General features: G+C 35.4%; 1 protein-coding gene across 1 annotated transcript in view; it reads right to left on the bottom strand.

Annotated features, from left to right (window-relative positions):
• Nucleotides 1-22,455, bottom strand: part of LOC107754187 (neurotrypsin-like) — a 34,823-nt gene that overhangs the window by 7,220 nt on the left and 5,148 nt on the right. The window contains 9 exon segments of the mRNA XM_016570548.1: nt 4,216-4,338; nt 4,476-4,554; nt 6,184-6,386; nt 8,014-8,155; nt 15,138-15,334; nt 15,421-15,577; nt 15,580-15,713; nt 19,455-19,605; nt 19,722-19,900. Coding sequence (XP_016426034.1) covers nt 4,216-4,338; nt 4,476-4,554; nt 6,184-6,386; nt 8,014-8,155; nt 15,138-15,334; nt 15,421-15,577; nt 15,580-15,713; nt 19,455-19,605; nt 19,722-19,900 — 1,365 coding nt within the window.

The raw sequence follows: 22,455 nt of genomic DNA, 5'->3' as shown, positions 1-22,455 counted from the left end.
ATTTTAATGCCAAAAGACGGTTTGCGCTGGTGCAAGCTGTTAGTAAATCTGGACCAATGTCTTTTAATTTAATAGTAAATAAATATATCCTAGATAATAATTTAGTATATACTATCTATAATAATAATTATAATAATAATTAGTTACCTAATAATAATTAGAATATTTAATTACCTAATAATAATTAGAATATTTAATACAATATTTTTTTGTAAATTTTTTGGTGTAGGCCTATAAATGCTTCTTTATATACATGAAAATGTGTATATTGTAGATGACAATATTTTAAAAAAGGGGGTCCTTTGCAAGGGGATTCTCATATTTGTTTTTTGTCCCCAAAAGTCTGAAAACCCGTCATATATACTGTATACATATAAACTTACATTAACAAGTAAAACCTTAAAGATCAATATGAATCTTAACTGACTTAAAGGGGTAAACAGAAGAAAAAAGAGTGACTATGTGTGTGTGTATGTGCCCTCCTGTCTGCTTGTTAGTGATTGAAACCATTGCTGTGTAACGGAAATATGTAAGTGGTGCCAGTGAGAGAGACAGCAGTGTCCCCTTACACGCTTAGGTCTTTTCTGGAAAAAGGATCTGCCCTGTCCGGAATGACACTCTTGGTCTGGCAGTAGTCAAGCAGCAGGATCAGCACCACATTCCCAAAGTCTCGCTCTGGAAAGGGCAGTTCTGAGCCTGACACTGTATATATTAAGCTTCTAAGACTCACAATCAACATTAATCCTTACTGTAGTACTGATCTCAATGAGGTTATTAAAAGGTTATTCTTGCTGAGACATGGCCAAGTGGGCAGTGCTCCGGCATGCTGCACTTGAACCTAACTTTGAATCTGGATCATTTTTCAGTAACAACCACCACCTCTCACTATATTCTCACTATAGTTTGCGGTTGCCTCTCCGCCGTCCTACTCTATTAACCAGTAGTCTATTATAAAATCTATTTTATTTTAATAATACTAAATATTCGGGTATTAATTACTTACAGTTATAGGCTTATTTGATTAATATACAGTCAAATCTGTAATATTGTCGAATATTGTTACAATTTCAAATAACTGTTTTATATTTTCAAAAGTAATTTTCCTGTGATGGCAAAGCTGAATTTTCAGCAGCCATTACTCCAGTCTTCAGTGTCACATGACCCTTCAGAAATCATTCCAATACAGTGATTTGCTGCTCAGGAAACATTTCTTTTCAGTTGTGCTGCTTAATATTTTTGTGGATATTGTGACACACTGTTTTTCAGAATTCTTTGATGAATAGGAAGTTCAAAACAGCAGCATTTATTTTAAATAAAAATATCTTGTAACATAAAAATGTCTTTACTTGTAATCAAATTAATGAATGCTTGCTAAATAAAGCATTACTAAAAAAAACAAAAACTTACTGACCCCAAAGTGGTGACCTGCAATTAAAAGCTATTTCAATTTTACAAAATGTAGTGTTATTGGTATACATTTATGTATTTAGGTTTAATTATACAGTGTTATTAAATAATATTTTGACTTGAATAAAACCATTTAACTGAGAAGTTACCATTTTTAGGTTAACTTTTTTTTTGGTGTACATATATATATGACTATATGACTTTTCTTTTCCTTTAAGTTATTAATTTTTTAAAGATTAACTTTAAATGAGCATTGTTAATTTGTTGTCAAATGTAATTTAATTGTAGAAATAGGGGAAATGAGCATTAACAAGTAAATATCTAATTTCATACGACAATGAAAAATCTCCATAAAGAGTGCTAATAACTGATGAAGTAGTTCAGTACTCTATGGATTGGTAACTCACCACACAATTGCTCACTATTCTAACCAAGTTCCAGAAGCTGGATCTGCTGACAGCTCTCAAACTCTTAGGTTGTACATTATAGCAGCAGTTCCGTCATTAGGGCTGACTTTAGCATATTGCTTTCTCAATCCTTTAATTCCACGCCGGTTGTAACCCCAGAGTTTAATTAACGTTGGCCATCAACCGGGCATGCAGCATAAAAATAGTTCAGCGCTAATGTGAGTGTGTTTGTACATGCTATTTTTGCACAAATGTCATGCTACCCTCCGTAAACTCGGAAGTAAGAGACTAACTTTAGCCCTCTCGAGCTAAATGATCTCAAATGATTTAAAACAACTATTATGCTGTTCTGCACACTATTAACTGCATTCTTGAAATAGTGAGTGTACGTGTCTGAGGAAAAAGAGGGTGGGGGCCACAAAGGTATCTAGATTTATAGCTCTGTGTGTGTGTATGTGAAGGAGAGCATGTAACTAGAGGAAACTTTAGCAGTAGTCTGATGTCATGGATCATATTTTGAAAGCTCAGTGCTTGGACTGGTTGATAAAAAACAGATCCAATATTACTTAAACCTCTCACACTGCCAAAGTATTTCTACCGAGACTCTTTTTTTAAAATGAAAACCCTAAATGGCTCAGGAAACTACCACTAATGTACATTCTTCACATAATGTGGAAATGCAGCACAGGTCTGAACTGAAGGCAGATCATTTACAAGACTGATCCTTGAGGGAAGTGGGAAGTGTTTGTGTGAACATGTTTTTATCACTTTTCCTCTGGCCTACTAGTATTATTCTTCTTTAATGTGAACAGCAATAACGTTTTATCCCTGTGGTGAAAACTCATCAAACGATGCATGGAGGGTCTGTGGCTAATTACATGTAGTGTCATTTTGGGATGGATGGGATGTATCATTGCCTTGCAACAAGTTGTCTAATTTTCCATTTTTAAAATATCAGCCCTGCAACCCTGTTTGAGCTAGAGACTTTTTCACATTTCACATGAGAGTTTGTCCTTGTGAGGAACAAATTTGCCTTAAAGACTAATATCTGACATCTTATTTTATTATTATTACTTTATTTTAAACTATTACTTTGGGCATTTAGTTTTTGTGGATCTACAAATGTAACATTTCAATGAAACTCCATAGACAGTCAAATGTGGGTTATTTTTTTCTACAAATACTGTAAGCAAATAACTTTGTTTGCCCAGAGTGCTTCAAAAACAAAAAGATGAATGGTGAAGAAAGGCACTCCACATTTGTGTAGTTTTCAGGAAATGTGAAATGTTTGCAGTTTTTGACTCTGTTGGAATAAAGAAATATTAGGCACGGCAGTGGTAAAAAATGATGTTGATTAAATCAACCACACAAATTACTTGAGCTACATTTTTACTAAACTGCAATAAATATTAACACATTGAGAGAAAATGAAACATTCAGCTGAACTTAGCTTCTTACTGTAATTTAGGCTTCTGTTGAAATTATTAATATTACATATTGTTATTCTTCTCACAAAAATTACCTTGAATAATTTGTGGCGTTAAAAAGAGTTAACTGATAAATTGTTCAATAGAGAGTCATCAGAGGAAATTACATTGATTTTTTAAAACCATTTAATCTACTTTCTATACAGTCTGGATTTTGTTAATTACTCCTCGCTTGTATATATTTTATTATCGCTTTTGACATGTTATTTGAAAAGAGGAACAGGATATTATTGGTTGGAAATTAGCTTACAGGAAAAAATGCGATGGTTATGCTTTAAAAATTTACCAATGGTCATCTAATTACATAATTTGCATAATTTAAATGTATTGCTTTATGGATGCTTAGACAGTTTTACTAGAAAAACAAGGCAAAAATTTAAGTGATAAGAAAAGTTTTTTTGCAATGTAATATGTCGGAGCAAATATGCAATAATCAGTGCTGTACACCTCTGACAATGTGTTTTATTACAACCTGATCTTTTGTGTTTTAAAAGAAAGGTGATTTCTTATATAGATCTACTTTCATCATCTTTACTGATTAAAGAATACTTTGGTTTGCTTGCTTTGCCTCGCTTACTGAATTTGAATTTGAATTTAATTTAATTGTTTGTTTTGCAGCTGGAATGACGAAGAGTGTTTATTTGCAAGTCACAAATAATGATTACATAATTAGACACAGGATACAGAGGAAGTGTGGGAAGAAGGTATATTGTCTAAAATGGACGATTAGAAATATGTTTTGTTTGTATTTCAGACTATTTTGTGTTATCTAGCTATGTGAGTCACAGTGGAAAATTGGAAACGCAACAAAGAAGTGTGTGTATATATTTGTGTGTGAGTGGGTGGACTTTATTTATGCCTTGCAGATGTGCGAGAGAATGAAGATGTACCTGTCCATATTTATGTGTGAGTACCTCTTAAAGCAGTGAGCAGAGGTGAGGATCCAGCAGCTGCTGATCAAAGTGGCTCCACATACCAACCGTCCGTCTGCCTGAGACCCCCGTAAGCGCACAGCTGCCTGCCACGGCCAGCCCCCACTACACCACACACACAAACACTATCAATTTGCATGTAAACCGCATTGCACATTCATTTTCTCATTGCGACCACATTCTGAAATGTGTCATTTGTTATGTCAAAGATGTTTGTATACATTTTGACCCTTTCTGCTTACCGTAGCGAGTTTTCTCCTCCTATTATTCTCTTCTGACGGGTATGAGAGGGTCTTAGGCCACACATGGAGCCCACTGGCTCTGCAATGTAACACAAACACATATTTCTATAAAGCATGTATGGGTGAATCTCACGAAATCTGTTAGAAACATCTGCCTTGGTCTTATTTCACAGCAAATCAGAAATCAATTTTTTTTAGATGTATTAAAATTATGTATATAAAGTAACAATATTATTTAGTACTACAGCATTTTTACTGTAAAATGAATATACCAAAAATGATCTCTGAAAATAACACAACATTATGGTAATGAGAAATAATAGGCTTAATTTTCTATATGCAGTGCACAACATATATTTTAGATTTGTGTGTGAAATAAGACATTCATCTGTATGGATCTGTGTTCAGAGACTTCATCTGGGTTTGTGTGTCTATACAGATGTGCTTGAAGGACCTAAGAATGTAGGTAATTTATGTGGCATTACATAAAATAATAACACAAAAAGATTGTGTTTGTATGTGTAGCTTATCTGTCCTTATGGTTTAATGGAGAAAGCAGGCCGGATTTCCTTGCATTAGAGTTATTAGATTGATAAGAATAACAAAACATAAGTAAAGCCTAAGTGTCAGTGATCATGAGATGGCGAGCCAAACCACATCCTCTAGAGCAGACATAACACACACTCCATTTCAGCACAAAGTAGAGCACATACTACTCAGGTGATAGTTTCCATCTTTCACTCTTCTTTTAGGTGGTTTCAAGTATTTTTACAGGTGTGAGGATCCTTAAATCTATCCTTCAAAACCACCGTCCAAGGGCCTCATCTATAAAACACGCGTACACACGTTTGATCTTAGAGTGTGCATATGCTAAAATCCACACCAGTGTTCAGATTTATAAAAATGATCTTTGACGTGGAAAAGTGCTTTTCCAGGTTCTAAGCAGACATTCACAAGTTTCCTCGTGGGAGAGTCGGAGTAAAGCTTGCATTTGGAAATCTAAGCAATTCTTGCCACTTGCCGCATTCTCAAGTAAAGGATTTGGATGTTGACTGGTGCCCTTTTATATGCTCATGACATTAATTAGGGGGCGTTTTCTAAGCTGAGATCTGAAACCATTTACCTGGGCACAGTTTCAAGACCATTTGCGATTTCACATCTGGAAGAAAGGCGTATGCATGGTTTTTGGTGTTTCTCTGAATCACACGTAGGAATATTTTATAATTGGTCTTAGATCAAATGTACAACGGTTTCCACACAACATTTTATAAATGAGGCTCCAGGACTATTTATATTTATATATTTAAAGAACATTAAATCTTAAAGAACATCAATTACAATGAAGTCAGTGATTTATACAGTATGTAAGTCTTGTAAAGTCCAATAATGGTCATTTAATTGCAGTTCTTTTAATGTGCCTTAAAGAAACAGATCATCCTAACATGAAAATTCTGTCATCATTTCCTCCCCTATGTCTATTCAAAACCATATGAATTTCTTTCTTGTAAAAACACAAAAGGAGTTGTTAGACAGGATATTTACGCTGCATGAATCCTACTTTTCTGATACTAATAAACTACTCCAATGTTCCAATTATGTTCCATGAAAGAAAGAAATTCATACAGGTTTGGGTAAAGATCCCTATATTTAAACCTGGCCAGTATCAAATATGTGAATGCTGTAGCTATGAGAGGATGAAGGACCTCACCTTTGACCTCAGGAGAATCCTTCTGTAACCCATAGTTACAAATAACACCGGCATCTTCGCTATGGCGGCAGTTGTGTGTCCCAAACGGTTGTTTGATACAGTCAATCAGCGAATGTTCCCCACCTGTGCACTTTACATTGTCAGTGTGAATAGGCCCCTCACCCTCTCCAAAATACGCCATTACACGAGCTTTAGCCAGCCCACTGCAAAAAAAAATGACAGTTAAAGATACATTTTAATAAATTTTTGTACTTTTCAAAACAGGTTGTTATTGTTTACTTAAAACAAAACCTAAAATTATTCAAATGTTTCCATTTGTTTTTTTTTAATTAACTGAAATAAATCTAAAATAAGAAGTTAATAAAATGTAACTTAAAATACTTAAAAATTTGAAACGAAAATAAAATAGTAAAACTAAAAATGTAATAAAAAATTAAAGCTAAATAGAAAAAAAACTAATAAAATATACAAAAGCACATAACAAATCACTACAGCCTAAAATAAAATGAAAATGAAAACTGAAAATAAAAATAAAAGCTAATTCAAAATACTAATAAATATTATAATATTACACAAATAATATTAAAATAAAACTGCTGTTGTATAAAAGCCAATTAACCAAAACCAATTAATTATTAATTGGTTCACCAGTCAGAATCACATTCATAAACTTGGTTTAGTTCCCTTCTCAATATAAAGTGTGAATGATATTGTACCTACACACATATTCAAACAATAAACAATAAGAGATCTGTGTAGGCTCTGGGTGTATTCACTCAAGAGGAACATATATTGTGACACACACGCACACACACATACACAGGCAAGCATAGAATATCAAACATAACAAGAGCAAAGTGTCGCCCACTCCAGCAGAGAAAAGTGAGCTCATCAGATATGAGCATCAGTTGCAGTGTCATAACCTGACCTCTGACCCCCCCCCTCAGGAGGTGTGTGTGAGGGAAGGTGTTGATCACATTAGTGTGTGTAAATCTGACGGTCTTCTCAGTTTTGTAACCCGAACTCAACAATAACATATGTGCATGATTCACAACTGAACTTATAAGATCTTAAATCACTTCCAAACAAAAAAGAACCTATTGCTAAATAAATCTATTGTGAAATGAATTGTCTATTGTGATGGAGGTGAATTCTCTCTGTTCTCCTGGGCATATTCTCCTCAAACACAATAAAGCAACAGGTTTTACATTCTTTATCAAAATGCTTTAGTAATTTTTCATGAAAAATAGTCATTAGAATAGTCATATTTTAGGACATTGCTAAAACATGTTAGCTATATGGTACATCATGCTAACACCACTTAACATGCTAACAATGCCTAAGAACACTTGTTAAGAAATACTACAGTACCTAGATACATGCTAGCAGTGCAGTCGTGGTCTGATGTGGTTTTTAGTGATCTTATGATGTCTTATTGGGTCTGGATAGGTTTACTGGGGACCGAGCTGATTTGATGTTTTAATGAGGTTAAATGGGACCTGAAATGGTCTAATATGGCCTTTGTGAGATTTTAATTGTTTTCCTGTCTTCATCTGACTTTCTTTCTGACAATAAAACCTTCAAACCTAAACTTTTAAAACTATTTCATACTTTCAAACCAGGCTTTGTCAAGCCAATATCAAAGTTTGTCATCAAACCTCATTTATTTTGTTTACTGCTTTAGTATGCGTATTTAAGTGTTAAATTTAACATTTCAGGCATTGCCAACATTACATTATTCTACCTTAATTTTACCAGGTATTACATGACATGACACAAAATGACTCAACATAGACGGCTATTCAGTTGACCCTGAAATGTTAATGTCACCTGTAACCCAGCTGTCTGCACACCACCTCTGCATCCCGATCCGTCCATCCGTCATCACAAACCGTCCCCCACTGGCCAGCCACCAGGATCTCCACACGCCCCTCTCTCTCATTCTCTCCGCCCACCAGTCTCACAGGCATACCTGATAGAAAGGTAAAACAAAATATATAAATGCACACATGCTGCATTTCACTATTATCAGCAGGTGGTAGTGCAGTGGTTAAATAGCTGATTGGCTGTAGGTTTAAAGTAGAGGTTTGACTAATATAATTATAATATAATAGATATATGCATTATATATTATGTATAACATTTAAAAGGGATAGTTTACCCAAAAATTTTGTCATCTACTCAAATCTGTATGCATTCACAAAGGAAAATAGTTTGAAGAATGTTGGTATCCAAACAGTTCATGATAGCTGTTGACTTTCTTAGTATGGAAAAAATACTATGGAAGTCAATGGTAACTGTTTGGTTACCAACATTCTTCAAAATAGCTTCTTTTGTGTTCAACAGAAGAAAAAAACTCAGATTTGGAACGGGTATGTAAATGATGACAAGAGTTTTCATTTTTGGGTGAACTATCCCTTTAAGGATGGCAAATGAGACGATTACACAATATCTATTGAAAATTCACAATTTTTGGAACTCAAAATTGTGCATTATACTTTGACAAGAGTTTCAATAACTTTTTAAGCTGGTGCCAATCATCCAAAACGTATGGGCAAATATCTTTAGTTCAGTTTAGTTCTTTAATGCTGAAGATGATTAACCTGGAGTTGCTCATAGAAGACTAAACCCATGACAAGCGTACTGTGAGTGACTCTGGATAATAAAATGTCTACTGAATGACAAATATCTAATCGACAGACGTGATTCCTATTGTATGCGTAACACATCTCTGGTTTAAAGAGTTCACTTACTCGCCCTCGCATCAACTCGTTCCAAACCTGCATGACATTCTATCTTCTGTGGAACACAAAAGAAGACATTCTGAAAAAGTTCTCTTTTGTTTTGTTTTAATGTCCATACAATGAAAGTCACTTAAACTCACTATCTGAAATGAATTTAAACAATAGAGGAAATGAGGGAGGCTATGGAAGGACAACTTGCGTCCATATATATGTGTATGTGTGCGCGTAACACAGTAAGAGGCATAAAAAACACTTGGTGCTGGAGGGACAGCTTTAGGTTTCCACTCATGGAACACCTGCCTCCACTTACACATAACACAGACGCACAGACACACACACAAACGCAATCAATCACCAGCTACAGACCCGTCAGCAATATCAGCGACACTCTCTGTGCAAGAAAAAGAAAACATGACTTACTAGCAACACATTCATACACATTTGCAGCCAAAATTAATATATAGCAAAATTTGTTTATAAAACTGATAGTTCTGATTCTAAATTCTAATTAGACAAGTAATTTATGCATAGTCATGACTGCACAATATAGCTGAAACTTACATGAATGTGCCAAGTTGCTTTATTGCGTGACAACCATGCACAGCCTACAGGCTTGGATTATTTTAGATTTACAAGTTTGATTATTATCACTACCACCTGAGTCAATTTACAGCAACTTAGTGCACAGCTTCTCATGGCTTACTGCTTTGCTACATATTCTATGTTAACAAAACATACAACTTTATGAACATCTGCAATACTAATCATTCCTAAAGCTTGAAGTTCATTTCTCACAGTCATGTCTCACTTGTCAGCAGTTACTCAATTACTTTTTTTATTAAATAAAATTTACTTCATAAAGCCTTCAGCACCAGCGGCACACACATACACTCACATGTGATAACCATCCATGCTGAAATGGTTTTTTCAGATGGTCTCTACTCTTCATCAGCTCTGTTGAGGAGACATCATGAAAAACACTCCAAAAATCACACTTAGAAAGCTTTTATTTATTTGGACATGTTTCTACTGAGTGAGAACCTGAGTGTTTGAATATATATATTGGCCATCTTTCATTCTTATATATTGCCATTCAAAGGTTTGAGGTCGGTAAGGTTTTTTAATGAAAGAAAATCTGTTATGCTCACCAAGGCTGCACTTATTGGATCCAAAATACAGTAAAAGCTATATTATGAAATAAAATAACTGCTTACTTTTTTTAGATATTTTAAAATGTATTTCTGTGATGGCAAAGCTGAATTTTCAACAGCCATTACTCCAGTGTTACACGATCATTTTAATATACTTATATTATGCTCAAGAAACATTTCTTATTATTATCAATGTTGATATTTTTGTGGAAACTGTGATACATTCAGGATTCTTTGATAAATAGAAAGTTCAACAGAAATCCTTTATATGTCTTACTCATCATATTTGACCAATTTAATGTGTCCTTGCTGATTAAATTTATTTTAAATATCTAACTGACCCTAACTTTTGAATGGTAGTGTATACTGTATGGTTTGTGAGAGAGAGATAAAGAGACCCAGATATAGATATTGAGTAATCATCCATTTAAAAATTAAGTCAATGGAGTCACAATAGCAGCATAACTGACAGAATATTTCCTGTTAATCACATCAGACATCACTTTGCTGATTTTGTAGAGAAATCTGTTGATTTCTGCAGAATGCTTTTAAGCATGATCAAATAAGTTAAATGGAGCTGAGAGTACTACTAACTGAAATGAATGACTTTGTGAAGGACGGGTGTTCCGGTCCAGTGGAAATCTGAGTTTTGTGGGCACAGACCCTTATGGATTCCATGTGGCTCACAGGCAAGTAGGAACTACATTTAAGCTCAATCAGTGAAAAAGAAACATTATTTAAGCTCTGAGACTTTCCCATAGAGCTACACACACCACATTTTCATAAAACCATCAACTTGACAGGGAAAGTCCAGTACGTTTGTGTGCATGTAAGATGAATTCAAGAAGCAAATCAGGAGGAAACACTTACTGTAGTAATAAACAGTAATACAAAACAAATTGTCCCCAGAAGGTAGCTAAATCTCACAAAAACTCAATTTGGAGACATCCAGGTACGTCCTCAATAGGAAAATAGGATTCATAAATAAAAATGTTATATTTTACTCTGAAAAATGTAAAAAAATAAATTAAAAAAAAACCGAAGTCTATCACATACAGCCATTTAGATTTTTTTTTCACTTTAGATTTTTGTGTGTGTGTGTGTCTATATAAAAGAGCACTGAAATGTGTTTGATGAGAATACTAACAACTGGAGACTTCTTTAGTCTTTAGTTTATACACACACAAAAACACACTCTAAATCTAAATCCATTTGAGTAAGATGAATTAAAGAGGGAGAGCTGCTCTATAGTGAAGTCTCTTGAAAGCACCGGCTACTTTGTCCAAAGTCAATAAAGTTAAATCAGCCAGAGAGTGCAGGAAAAATAACTGCAGCAGGGCATTTACACACAAACAATAGTATCTAGTGTGTGTATGTGTGAGTATGCAACTGACACACTCTTCACCGGTTCCCAGTTCCAGTGTTGTCACTCATTCTGTTACTCACACTCTGACTGGCCTGCTGCCCATAAAGATCTATTACACACACACGAACACACACACACACACACATTCTTTTCTCTATATGCCTCATTTTACAAAAGGGTTCTAGGATTGTGGGGAAAAGTGGAAAACAACTCGAAAAAGAGAAAAGCAGCAAAATAATGTGGAAGTACTTGTATACATAACAAATATGTAACAAGTCGCACTTAGGATATTTGGTTACACTTTATTTTAAGGTGTCCTTGTTACAGTGTAATTATACATGTAAGTACTGAGTAATATTAATAAACTACATGTACTTACTATATGGTTAGGGTTGGGATTAGGGGTTGGCTTAGGGTTACTTGCATGTAATTATGCAAAATGTATTGTTATTATAATAGTAAGTACATGTAACGTGCAACAAGGACACCTTAAAATAAAGTGTTACCAGATATTTCATTCGTAGTGACGCATGTCAAGGGTAAACTTCTCTGCAAAATAATAATCTGTGTCAAAAATGAATGTACATTAAGGCAGGAAAAATGTGGTCTTGCAGTATAAAAGCATCCATACAAATCTTTTGCAGTCTATTATTTTGTAAATATTACAACAAAATTGACGCTTGACGCTCGTAAAAAAACTGTCTTTGTTGTACTGATATTCAAATGTATGTTGTGTTTGAAATTTCTTCATTTCTTTTTTTACTCAATTAAATTTAACTATATTTTAAATAAATATAATTAAATTAAATATTTAATAAATATTAAATAAAAAAATGAATGCAATTGCTGTATTTTACTAATTACCATTGTTTTCATTTAGGTTAAATGAATTTATGTAAATTTTTCAACCTAGTCTGAGGTAGAGCTACAATCATGAAAATGAGGTGAATTCTGTCATCTGGATGTGTAGGAGTGTTTTCCATATGTACGTTTAACTGTATGTCTGTCTGGATCCGGTAAAATCATCAGCTCTTTATGAAGCTCAGCAGGAGTCAGCCATGATAAGTCTAGTGGCAGCTGTACTTGTTAAACGTCTGACTTCATGCCCTCTGACCATTAGCAGAACTCGTTCGGTCTGTCTTGAGGTAGTTGATACACAATGCTAAATCAAAGCTAAATCCTAATAAGATATCAGAGAGATCTTTCTACAAAAGATCTGTTATATCATAATTCTCCATTTGGATTTTGCATACATACAGTATATATTTAGTAGTGTGTGTAATATAACGTTCAACTGATAGACAGAATCAGCCTTCTGACGGGGAATTCAGGTTTTATTTGTGCGTAAATGGGTGTACATACACTATCCCTTGTGCCACATGAACTACAGGTGTAGAGGCATCACCACAGCAACCCCATTATAGTCAGCATAACTCTGAAGTGCTCATATAAAATATATTACCTCACATATCAGAACCATATGGAGTGAACATAAGAGTATTTTAAGCATGGGCGTCGGAAGCAAAATAAATGTGGGTGGGTCCTCACCCCCAAAAAAATTTACTGGAGTATATGCCATTTTCTGTAGTCTGGTGCCTTTTAATTAACGGAGTGTTTATTTACACAAAGTGCAAATAGGCCGCCTTATTCATAGGGGCGATTTAAATTACCTCTGTCCACTAACGTCACAACATTACAAAAGACGGCTACTACATCACGTTTCCAGTGGCGTAAGTGGTAAAGCACGTAGCGGAGTGTTTTTGACGCGAGCGACCCGAGTTCACGACCACCTTTCGTCGAAATCGTTCTTCTCCCTTTTCACATCTCATATCACATCCGAAAGGCATTTGTTTTCAATAAAAATAAAAATTAAATAAAGCAAAGTAAAGGTGAAATAAAGTATCGGGTAGGGTTGTGTATCTGAGCAATAGGTACGCTAAAATAAGCTTTGTTTGCTTTGCTGTGTCGCGGGAGTGCAGCAGGCGCGAGTAGTGAAAACACGGAATGGAGTTTAATTTATCTGGACTCTGAATGAGCCGAGTGGAATGGATTCGAGGAAGCAGCAGTGTTGAATTCAAGGCTGTAGCAAAATGGAGTTTAATTTATTAGGGCATTCGTCATGTGGAAACGCGTCGATTTTTACAAAGCTCATCGTTCTGAAAAAGCGAGGTGTGCTCTGATTGGCCAGCTATTCAGTGCGTTGTGATTGGCCGAATACCTCAAGCGTGTGACGGAAATGTTACGCCCACTGATCAGTGGTTACGCCCCTTAACATACTGTGATGCCGTCTCCCAGTAGGACGAGACAAAACCAATAAAACCCATTACCGTTGATTTTTACAAAGCTCATCGGTCTGAAAAGCGAGGTGTGCTGTGATTGGCCAGCTATCCAGTGCATTATGATTGGCCAAATATCTTAAGCGTGTGACGGAAATGTTACGCCCCTCACCATACTGTTGATGCCGTGTCCGGCCGGAGCGACGAGACAAAAACATTAAAACCCATTATAAATTAGGCATTGGTTGCATCCAGTGGGGACGTATTTACTGATTATAATGACTTATACTGTCTTTTTACGCGTTGCGTTGCGTATCGCGTCACGTAAACATAAAACCATGTCTGCATTTGTGATCGGAGAAACAACAAACAACAAGCCTACTCTACACTGCTCAAAACTCGCCGATTGAATCATCAGTGGCAAACTATTTAAATATAAAAAACATACTTACAGGCTGTGAGTCAAAAGCACCAGACTGTCCTTGCAAAGTTGGAACTGCCCAACTTTATAGAAACAGCCTTCGTGCCACAGACGCATTGCAGGCTACTGGTTCAGAAAACAGTCCTCATCCTCCATAAAATGCGCAGCACACATCTGAATATTTGGGTTGAACTGTTCTGGAACAGCGTTTTAAATACAGCTTAACCACTGATTTCTAGTTGTGTCCTCTTTTGGAAGGCCAAACACAGTAGTTTCGCTTTCACAACGAAACACACAGCGGCTCCACAACATGGCAGCGGCAGCAACAGCAAGAATCAAAGTTACACCTTCTTTCTTTGTGTGAACATTTGGGCGGCGTTATGCAAATCTTCCCACATCATGACGTAGACATGTGGGGGCGTGTTAGAATGTGCCGTTTTAGGTAGGCGTGGTTGACTCTTAACTTTTATAAAGAATATCTCTTTGGATATGAGACTATAGTCGTTGCAACTTTATGCACCAAGAGCTTGTAACACTCAAAAGAGAAAGGAAAAATTGAAATCGCATCATATGACCCCTTTAATGTTCACAATAACAAAGATCTTAGGTAATGTGAGGTAATACATCAGAAAACTAATTTGGTAACAAAGTTGGAACTATAGTGTATACCTTGAGAGAGTCACTCAATTTTTAATTGAATATTTTAATAGTGTATTTTGAAATTAATAGTGATTTATTTATTTATTCATTGACTGACAACCCTTATCAATAGAAATTTTAATGTTAAATATTATTTAAAATGACTGATGTTACCCATTGAAGTTTGATTTTAATAGCATTACATTTTAACGTTTATGCCCACAATAACTGTACTGTAAAAACCAACTAAACTGTCTCTGGGGAAAGAGAACGTATATAAGGCATGTTAAATTGTGTGTGTGTGTGTGTGTGTGTGTGTGTGTGTGTGTGTGTACATGAGTGTATCAGAGCTCTTACTGGTGGGCACTCCGTGTCTGGAGCGTTGGGGGTTGCACACAATGGCTACGTCTTGGTTGTGAGTGCAATCATGTTTGAACCAGCCTCTCCGGCTACAGTGTGTTACTGTGGGCTCTTTTCCTATACATCTAACATCATCCAGGAGAATGGGACCCGCTGCCACCCCGAACCGCCCTGCCGACACACTCTCCCCTGACCTGCACCAACACAACACAATTAGCAAATCCAGTCAATAATAAACACACTGACAATCAAATCAAAAATACATATTAAAAAATAATACCTGAAGCCCAGCTGCCTGCAGACGACCTTTGTGTTGGTTTGTGTCCAGCCATCATCACACACGGTCCCCCACTGACCTCTGTAATGAACCTCCAGTCTCCCCTCATAACCCTTCACACCCCCAACCAGACGCACTGCACCATCTGACAGAGAGAGAGGATCTCTTTCTCCCCCCAGGCAGTTTTTGGACACTGCTCAATGGAAAGCTCATTTCCTGTGCAGCTCACCTCATCCAACAATACTTGCCCTGAGCCTGCGCCGAAATATGCTCCCACCCAAGCCTTAGCAATGCCCCTGTACACATACATCAGAAAACACACGGTCCCCCACTGACCTCTGTAATGAACCTCCAGTCTCCCCTCATAACCCTTCACACCCCCAACCAGACGCACTGCACCATCTGACAGAGAGAGAGGATCTCTTTACACCTGTTTTTATCATCAACCTCAGGTGAAACAATACATGTAAAACCATTCCTGTAAAAAAAATGTGTTTTAAAAAATGTCTCATAAGCCTTAAGATCAAAATTAAGGTGTTAAGTGTATGTGTTTGATTAAAGAGGTCATGACATGAGAAATCAAATTGCCCTTGATCTTTTGACATATAAGAGATCTTTGTGCCATTAAAACATCCTACAAGTTTCAAAGCTTAAAACATCCTCCCAGGTACAAAAAGAGCATTTATTTAACCAATCTCTAAAAGCGTTTTTAAAGGATTCATCCCCTAAAAGGATAATTTCAGACAGAGAATGAGAGTTATATATATGACAGTTACATATATATGACAGTTTTTGTAAAGGAAAAAAAAAAAAAAACAATACTTTAATAGAAAATTCTGAAGATCCTAACAACGCAAAGAAAGTGAAACAATCACTGTGTGGATAAAGATTAAAGCTGGCATCCCACAACCTGATTTTCTAGCTGATATGCAGTCATTCATTTACATAGTCATTAGAAAATCAGAGGGAGTTGTTTGTGTTAGGCATCTCACAGCAGGTGGCCGCAGCTATTCAGAATCCTGCTAAGTTCCTCCAGAAGACAGAAGAATATCAAGTATGTTTGATATTATGATTCAGATGAGCTTCTTCTCACACTGAGGAACTTATAACCTCCTTTGTTAAAAATAAGTGCAATAAGTTATTGTACTGAATGTACACTTGTAGTGTACTTTAAATGATAAAAGTATTTAGCAAAAACTGTAGTTGTAGAAATAATATTAATGAGAGAAAACCCACTTAAAAGCATCTTAACAAAAATTGCACTTTCTAATAATGTCCAATTATGTTCTTAATAATCTTTTGTTGTCCTCTAAATAAGTAGATTTATTTTGATGTGTCGAAATAAAAACATAGTAAAGCACATGTAAAGTACTTGATCATTTTTTTGAATTGTAGTCTACATTTAAATAAAAAAAATTATTATAGTTCATGTATTTTAAATGTTCTAAATTGCAAGTTCCATGTTACAAATGTGTAATTACAAATATATTTAAATACATGAGAATTTCAACAGTGTTTCAAAATTCACGCATGCTGTAAACATAACAAAGACAACTGAAATATGAGATTACATCTAAAGATAAGTGGGTCAAAAATAATTCAGCTAATTGCATTTATTATAAATTTACACTATAATTAATTTTCATTTAATTGCAATTAACATGCAATTAAATGTCCAGAAACATTGCATTCAATTCATTCTTAAGTATATTATTTTAAAGTATATTATTTCCATAATAAACACTCATATGTACTTCATCACAACAGCCTGCTCAGACAATAAATTTTCACTTTATTGTTTGACATTATCGCAAAAATGGTGATTGTGTAATTGGGTGCTTTTTTATTTTTTGAGGCTGTTCTCTTACACTTACACAGTAAATGACAAATAAAGTTTAGAAAGTGGCAGCAGAACAGTCTATTATTTAATAAACAGGATTTTTTTTCTTACTGAAATTGTACATGAATATATATTATAGCCCTAAAGGATAAAATTACTCCTTGATTCAGTCTATTACAATTGTTTATATTAATATGATACCTCTTTTTTAATTCACATTGATTTTCAGTGTGATTTTCCACTGCATGACAGGAAATGAAAGAGAAAAGTAAAAACAGATTGTAGATGCACTCAAGTCCAAAACCATATTAATTCAAGTACACTAGTGGGCCGCATTAAGAGTGTGCTATAAGATTATATATTTTTCAATTCTTTCTGTGATTAATAGGCAATCAAGCACAAAGTTCAGCAGTCAATAATCAGTGAAAGTTGAGAGGCAAATGAAGTGGAACTGCAATCTCCATCATGTGCACGAACCCACGCGTTTTATTCCACAGGAGTTTTTCCGCTCAATAGAGAGCCCTTCACATGAGTGATTATTATACAAACTCACACACACCTGCAAAGCTCACTTTCGGGCACCATTTGTTCCGCCCGTCAGTATAATATAGTTGAAATGCTCGAAACAATCAACCTGATTCACATCTTTCCATTCTCTCTTTCCGTTCCTCTGTAATTCCTTTCCTCCCTCTAAATCACCCTTTACGTCTCTTTGCCCTCTCATTCTGTGTTCCTCTGGCTCTCATCCTCTCATTATCTCAATTTTCTGTCTGTCTCTCACACTCTCACTTTCTTACTGAGAACACTTTGGCTTTGTGTGTCAGGAACCTCCCAAGAAAATATTTCACATTTTTATGCAGAGAAGACACTCTACTCCTCTCTTTCCCTCTCTCCATCTAACACGCCAACCTTCTCTCGATCTTCCTTCTATTTTCACACATCTTGGTTGTAAGAACGCCCTGGTGTTCCTCTAAATAGACAGCTTGTTCCCAAGAAACCAGGTCAAGCCTCTATGGCTTTGTTCAGACAGGCAGATTTGTTTTGTCATTTTTTGTGGGGCTGTCAATTAATGAATTAAAAATAATGAATTCATTTAGAATAATAAAATATAAAAAACGAATTATTAATAATAAATGTAAAATAAAAACAAATATAAATATTTGTTTAGAATTATGATTCAACTGTGATCAGCACATCATGTAATTAATGTAATTAATTGGATTAAAAATCAATCCAAACCATAATATATAGTTTGAAATGTGATTCAACACATTCCAGTCCAAACAGTCAGATCATATTTCATACGTTTTTTTTTTTGTCATATAAGACACAACATGAATGTAATGGCCTTCGCAAAGCTCAGTAGTGTCTTCTGAATTCATTCATTCTTTCTCATAAGTGACATTCACCATGTATTGAAAGGCAAGTAAGCATATGCATGAATGTTGTCTGATGCGTATAATAATTTCAGTACCATGGCAAGATGGAAAGAAATTTCATTTTCTCTCTTTTTATCTCTTTTTGTCATTACTATTGCAACCGATGTAGATTTACCAGACTAGACTAAATTATTTTCTGAGATATTTACTACCTGAATGGATCTGATTTAATTACAAAACAACTGAATCGGATCTGAAAACCAAAATAGATACATTTTGACTAAAATATATAAATATATACAAATATAATTTAGTACAAATATAATTATTTGTTTATAATTGTGATTTATCTGATCAAATGATCAGCATATCGTGTGATTCATTTGATTAAAATTCAAACCCAATCCAAACCGCATGCATATGTGGTTTGAAATACGATTCAATGCAGTCCAGTCCAACAGTCAGATCAGATTTCAAGTATTTTTCGTCATATGGGACATAACATGAATGTAATGGCATACACAAAGCTCAGTAGTGTCTACAGCTGTCTGAATTCATTCATTCTCACGTGACATTCACTATGCATTGAATGACAGTAAGCATATACATGAATGCTGTGTTGTCTGATGCGTCTCATGTTTTCAGTACTACGATAAGATGAAATTATTATATTTCATATATATTCATCTTAATGGATCTGATTTCATTACTGCAAAACAACTGAATGGGATTTGGATACATGACAAGTAAACAAATCCTGTAAAATTCAGCTCATTTACATTTGTGTGTGTGTGTGTGTGTGTGTGTGTGTGTCTTACCCCAACCCCAGCTGCCTGCAGACCACCTCAGCATCATTATCATCCCATTGGTCATCACACACTGTGCCCCACTGTCCTGCATGATACACCTCTACTCTGCCCTCATACGCTGATGGCCCACCAGAGAGACGTACTGGGACAAACATTGAAGCTGAACACACACACACACACACACACACACAAACTTCAAGTTATTTTCTCTTAACTTGAGAGTATATTTGTCATTATGTCTGTGTTTATGTAAAGACTGAGTGAGCTTGTACATACCCTCCACTGGCGTGCAAGAGACGGCAGCCGCGTGACGGTTAACACACTCTTCCCCGTTCCAGACGGTGTGATTGCACTGCAGTAAGTCCTCTTCCTGTCCATCACAGCCCGCAGTCTGCCAGTGAACTACAGACACCACCAGACGTGACAGAGGACTCACACGTGCACGCGCTCTATAGCTGAGACAGAAAAGGACAATAGGATGATTATTGTTTCATTTGCTTTCTTTACCTGAGTCTTTTCTCAGCTATGCATTTAATTATTGTTTATGGTGTTTCAACTATTCATCTACTTTTGGTAAAGTCAGTAAATGGTAGATCAAATGTTCTGAACCTTGGGGCCACAACCCCACTTGGGTTGCAATAGATGCCGATGGCATCACAAGACATTTCTCTAAAGTTTAGAATTTATTTAAATGAGCATAATTTTTATAGCCACAGGTATCGGAAATTATTCTTGTGTATTTGCCGGAACTCTCTTCTGTCCCTGCTGTAAGATATGGGGCCAGATTCACTAACACTTGTCATTAAAAAAAGTACTGTCAGGATTTACTAAAGACGTGTAGTAAAAAAAATAAGCAATGAAAAGGCGTGGACATAGTCATTTTTGTGGCTGACCTTATTGCATATGCATTTGTAGGAAGAGAGTATTTATATTCATTTTGTTCTACATATCATGGCAACACTCTTTTTTGCATTATATTGCACATCATATCTGATCCCATATTCAGAACATATATTTAGCAGCTGTTGAAAGCCAATATACTACTTGGAGAAAAAACAACTAAATCATAAGCATACATTAAGCAAAGCATACAAACTATTTTAAGTGCAGTGTGTGTGTGTGTGTGTGTGTATAGTATATATATATATATATATATATACACACAGGGGGAAACTAAACTTGAAATAGCTTTTTTATTAAACAGTTGTTTACTGAACAAATTGCTCTTTCTTTAAATAAATATATTTATAATAAAAATTTTCTTAGGTATAAAAATCTACCTCAGCTTATGCTCTAAAGTTTAGGGAGCCCTTTTACATTACTATAAGGTAATGACAACAGAGCCCAAACTTAAATTCAATTTCTAATTATTTTTAAATATAATAATCAACTATCAGTTTAAAAAACTGCACGAAATGGAGTTTTTAAATTAACTTTTATTTGTTGTTTAAATATATTCATTTACACAGTGGCTGTCATAACTTGTTTCATAACAGATTTACTTATATAAAAAAATAATTAGAACATCACTATCAGGTAAAGTAAAATATAATGAGTCTAATTTTCGCGAAATGCTCTTCTCTATACTTCATTTCTCCAGCAAACTAATGAGCTGTGGACACTGATGACTTGCCTAGTTAAATGAACTACTTGACATTTTGTTTACAAGCTGTTTTACTGACGTCTTTCCGCAGTTGAAACACTGATTGAGTGATTACGTGAGACATGAAATGTTCATTCATGTTTTTTTCACATTAAAACTGTTACTAAAGAGGAAGGGATGATCGCGCTCCACGCTGCAGTTTGAACTGAGGCGTTAATACAGTGATCTGTCACGCCACATCAAAGAGCGTCAAAACAGCAATTATTGTTTGAATTTCCTGAAAAAAAGGACATAATTTGAAAGATGAGACTTTGTTTCTTATCAAAAGTAATAATATATAAAAGTTTCCAATGAAGTTTCACTCGTGCAGTGGTTAAAACAATGCTTCGGTACATGCGTACCAAAACGAAAGACATACGAAGATATGAATATGTGTACCATTAAACCCCTAATATATTAGGGCTGGGTTTTGACACAAATTTCACGATTCGATTCGATTCTCATTCACAAGCTTGTCATTCGATTCGATTACCAATTCGATTCAATATCGATTATTTTGGATATAAATCAGTAGGCTTATATATATATACATATATATATATATACTGTATATTGCCAGTATACAAACAAGATAATTACTATGATGTCCTAAAATGATGTTGGGGATGAAAAATGAGTAATAAATCAATGATAATGAAACTGACAAAACAATGAAATGTGTTTTTATTCCTAAGAACATAATTTGCTGCCTATGAGATCTTAATGTGTACGGCTTCTGCTACATGGGTGGAGCGTAGACCAAAAAAGCTTGAGAACCCCTGAGACAGACATAAGACATAAATCAAAGTCTGTGAAGTCTATCTGTCTCCCTAGCCTTTAAATAATTCATGTCTATTCATCTATCAAAGTTGAGAGACCCAATGAATTATTCATAAATTACAAATGGGTTCTAAGCTCCCCAGGTCAAATGATGACAGGTCCACACATGTGTATGTGTCCATTTGTGTTTTAATGGTAAAATACTTTTTGTCAGACTTATAACTGTCACTGTTGTGTCATGTGATCTACGAGACCCTGCGGTCACCTCTCTCTGAGCACGCTCAGTAATGATCTCAGACGAACGCTCTCAGATAGGCATGCGTGTGAGCGTAATAGACACCAACCACATGGGTGTGTTCGTGACAAAGATTAGAACTCTCCGGAGAAATCAGCAATCTTTTAAAACACCCGCACACACATTTACTGCTGGACAACTCACTAAGCATATGCCGTATTTTAAAGGTGAAAAACTGACCTTTGACCTTTGGCTCATTGGGGTCAAATACCAAAGGATTCCATGCACAACCTTACAAAGGTTGTTTTGTGGTTAGGTAATAAACAAACGGGCAGCATATGGTCATCAGAACA

Source organism: Sinocyclocheilus rhinocerous, unplaced genomic scaffold, assembly GCF_001515625.1.
Source record: "Sinocyclocheilus rhinocerous isolate Xijiao unplaced genomic scaffold, SAMN03320098_v1.1 scaffold681, whole genome shotgun sequence".
In the NCBI taxonomy this organism is placed as follows: domain Eukaryota; kingdom Metazoa; phylum Chordata; class Actinopteri; order Cypriniformes; family Cyprinidae; genus Sinocyclocheilus; species Sinocyclocheilus rhinocerous.
Note: the sequence above shows the minus strand (reverse complement) of the source record. Positions and strands in the feature narration are given on the sequence as shown.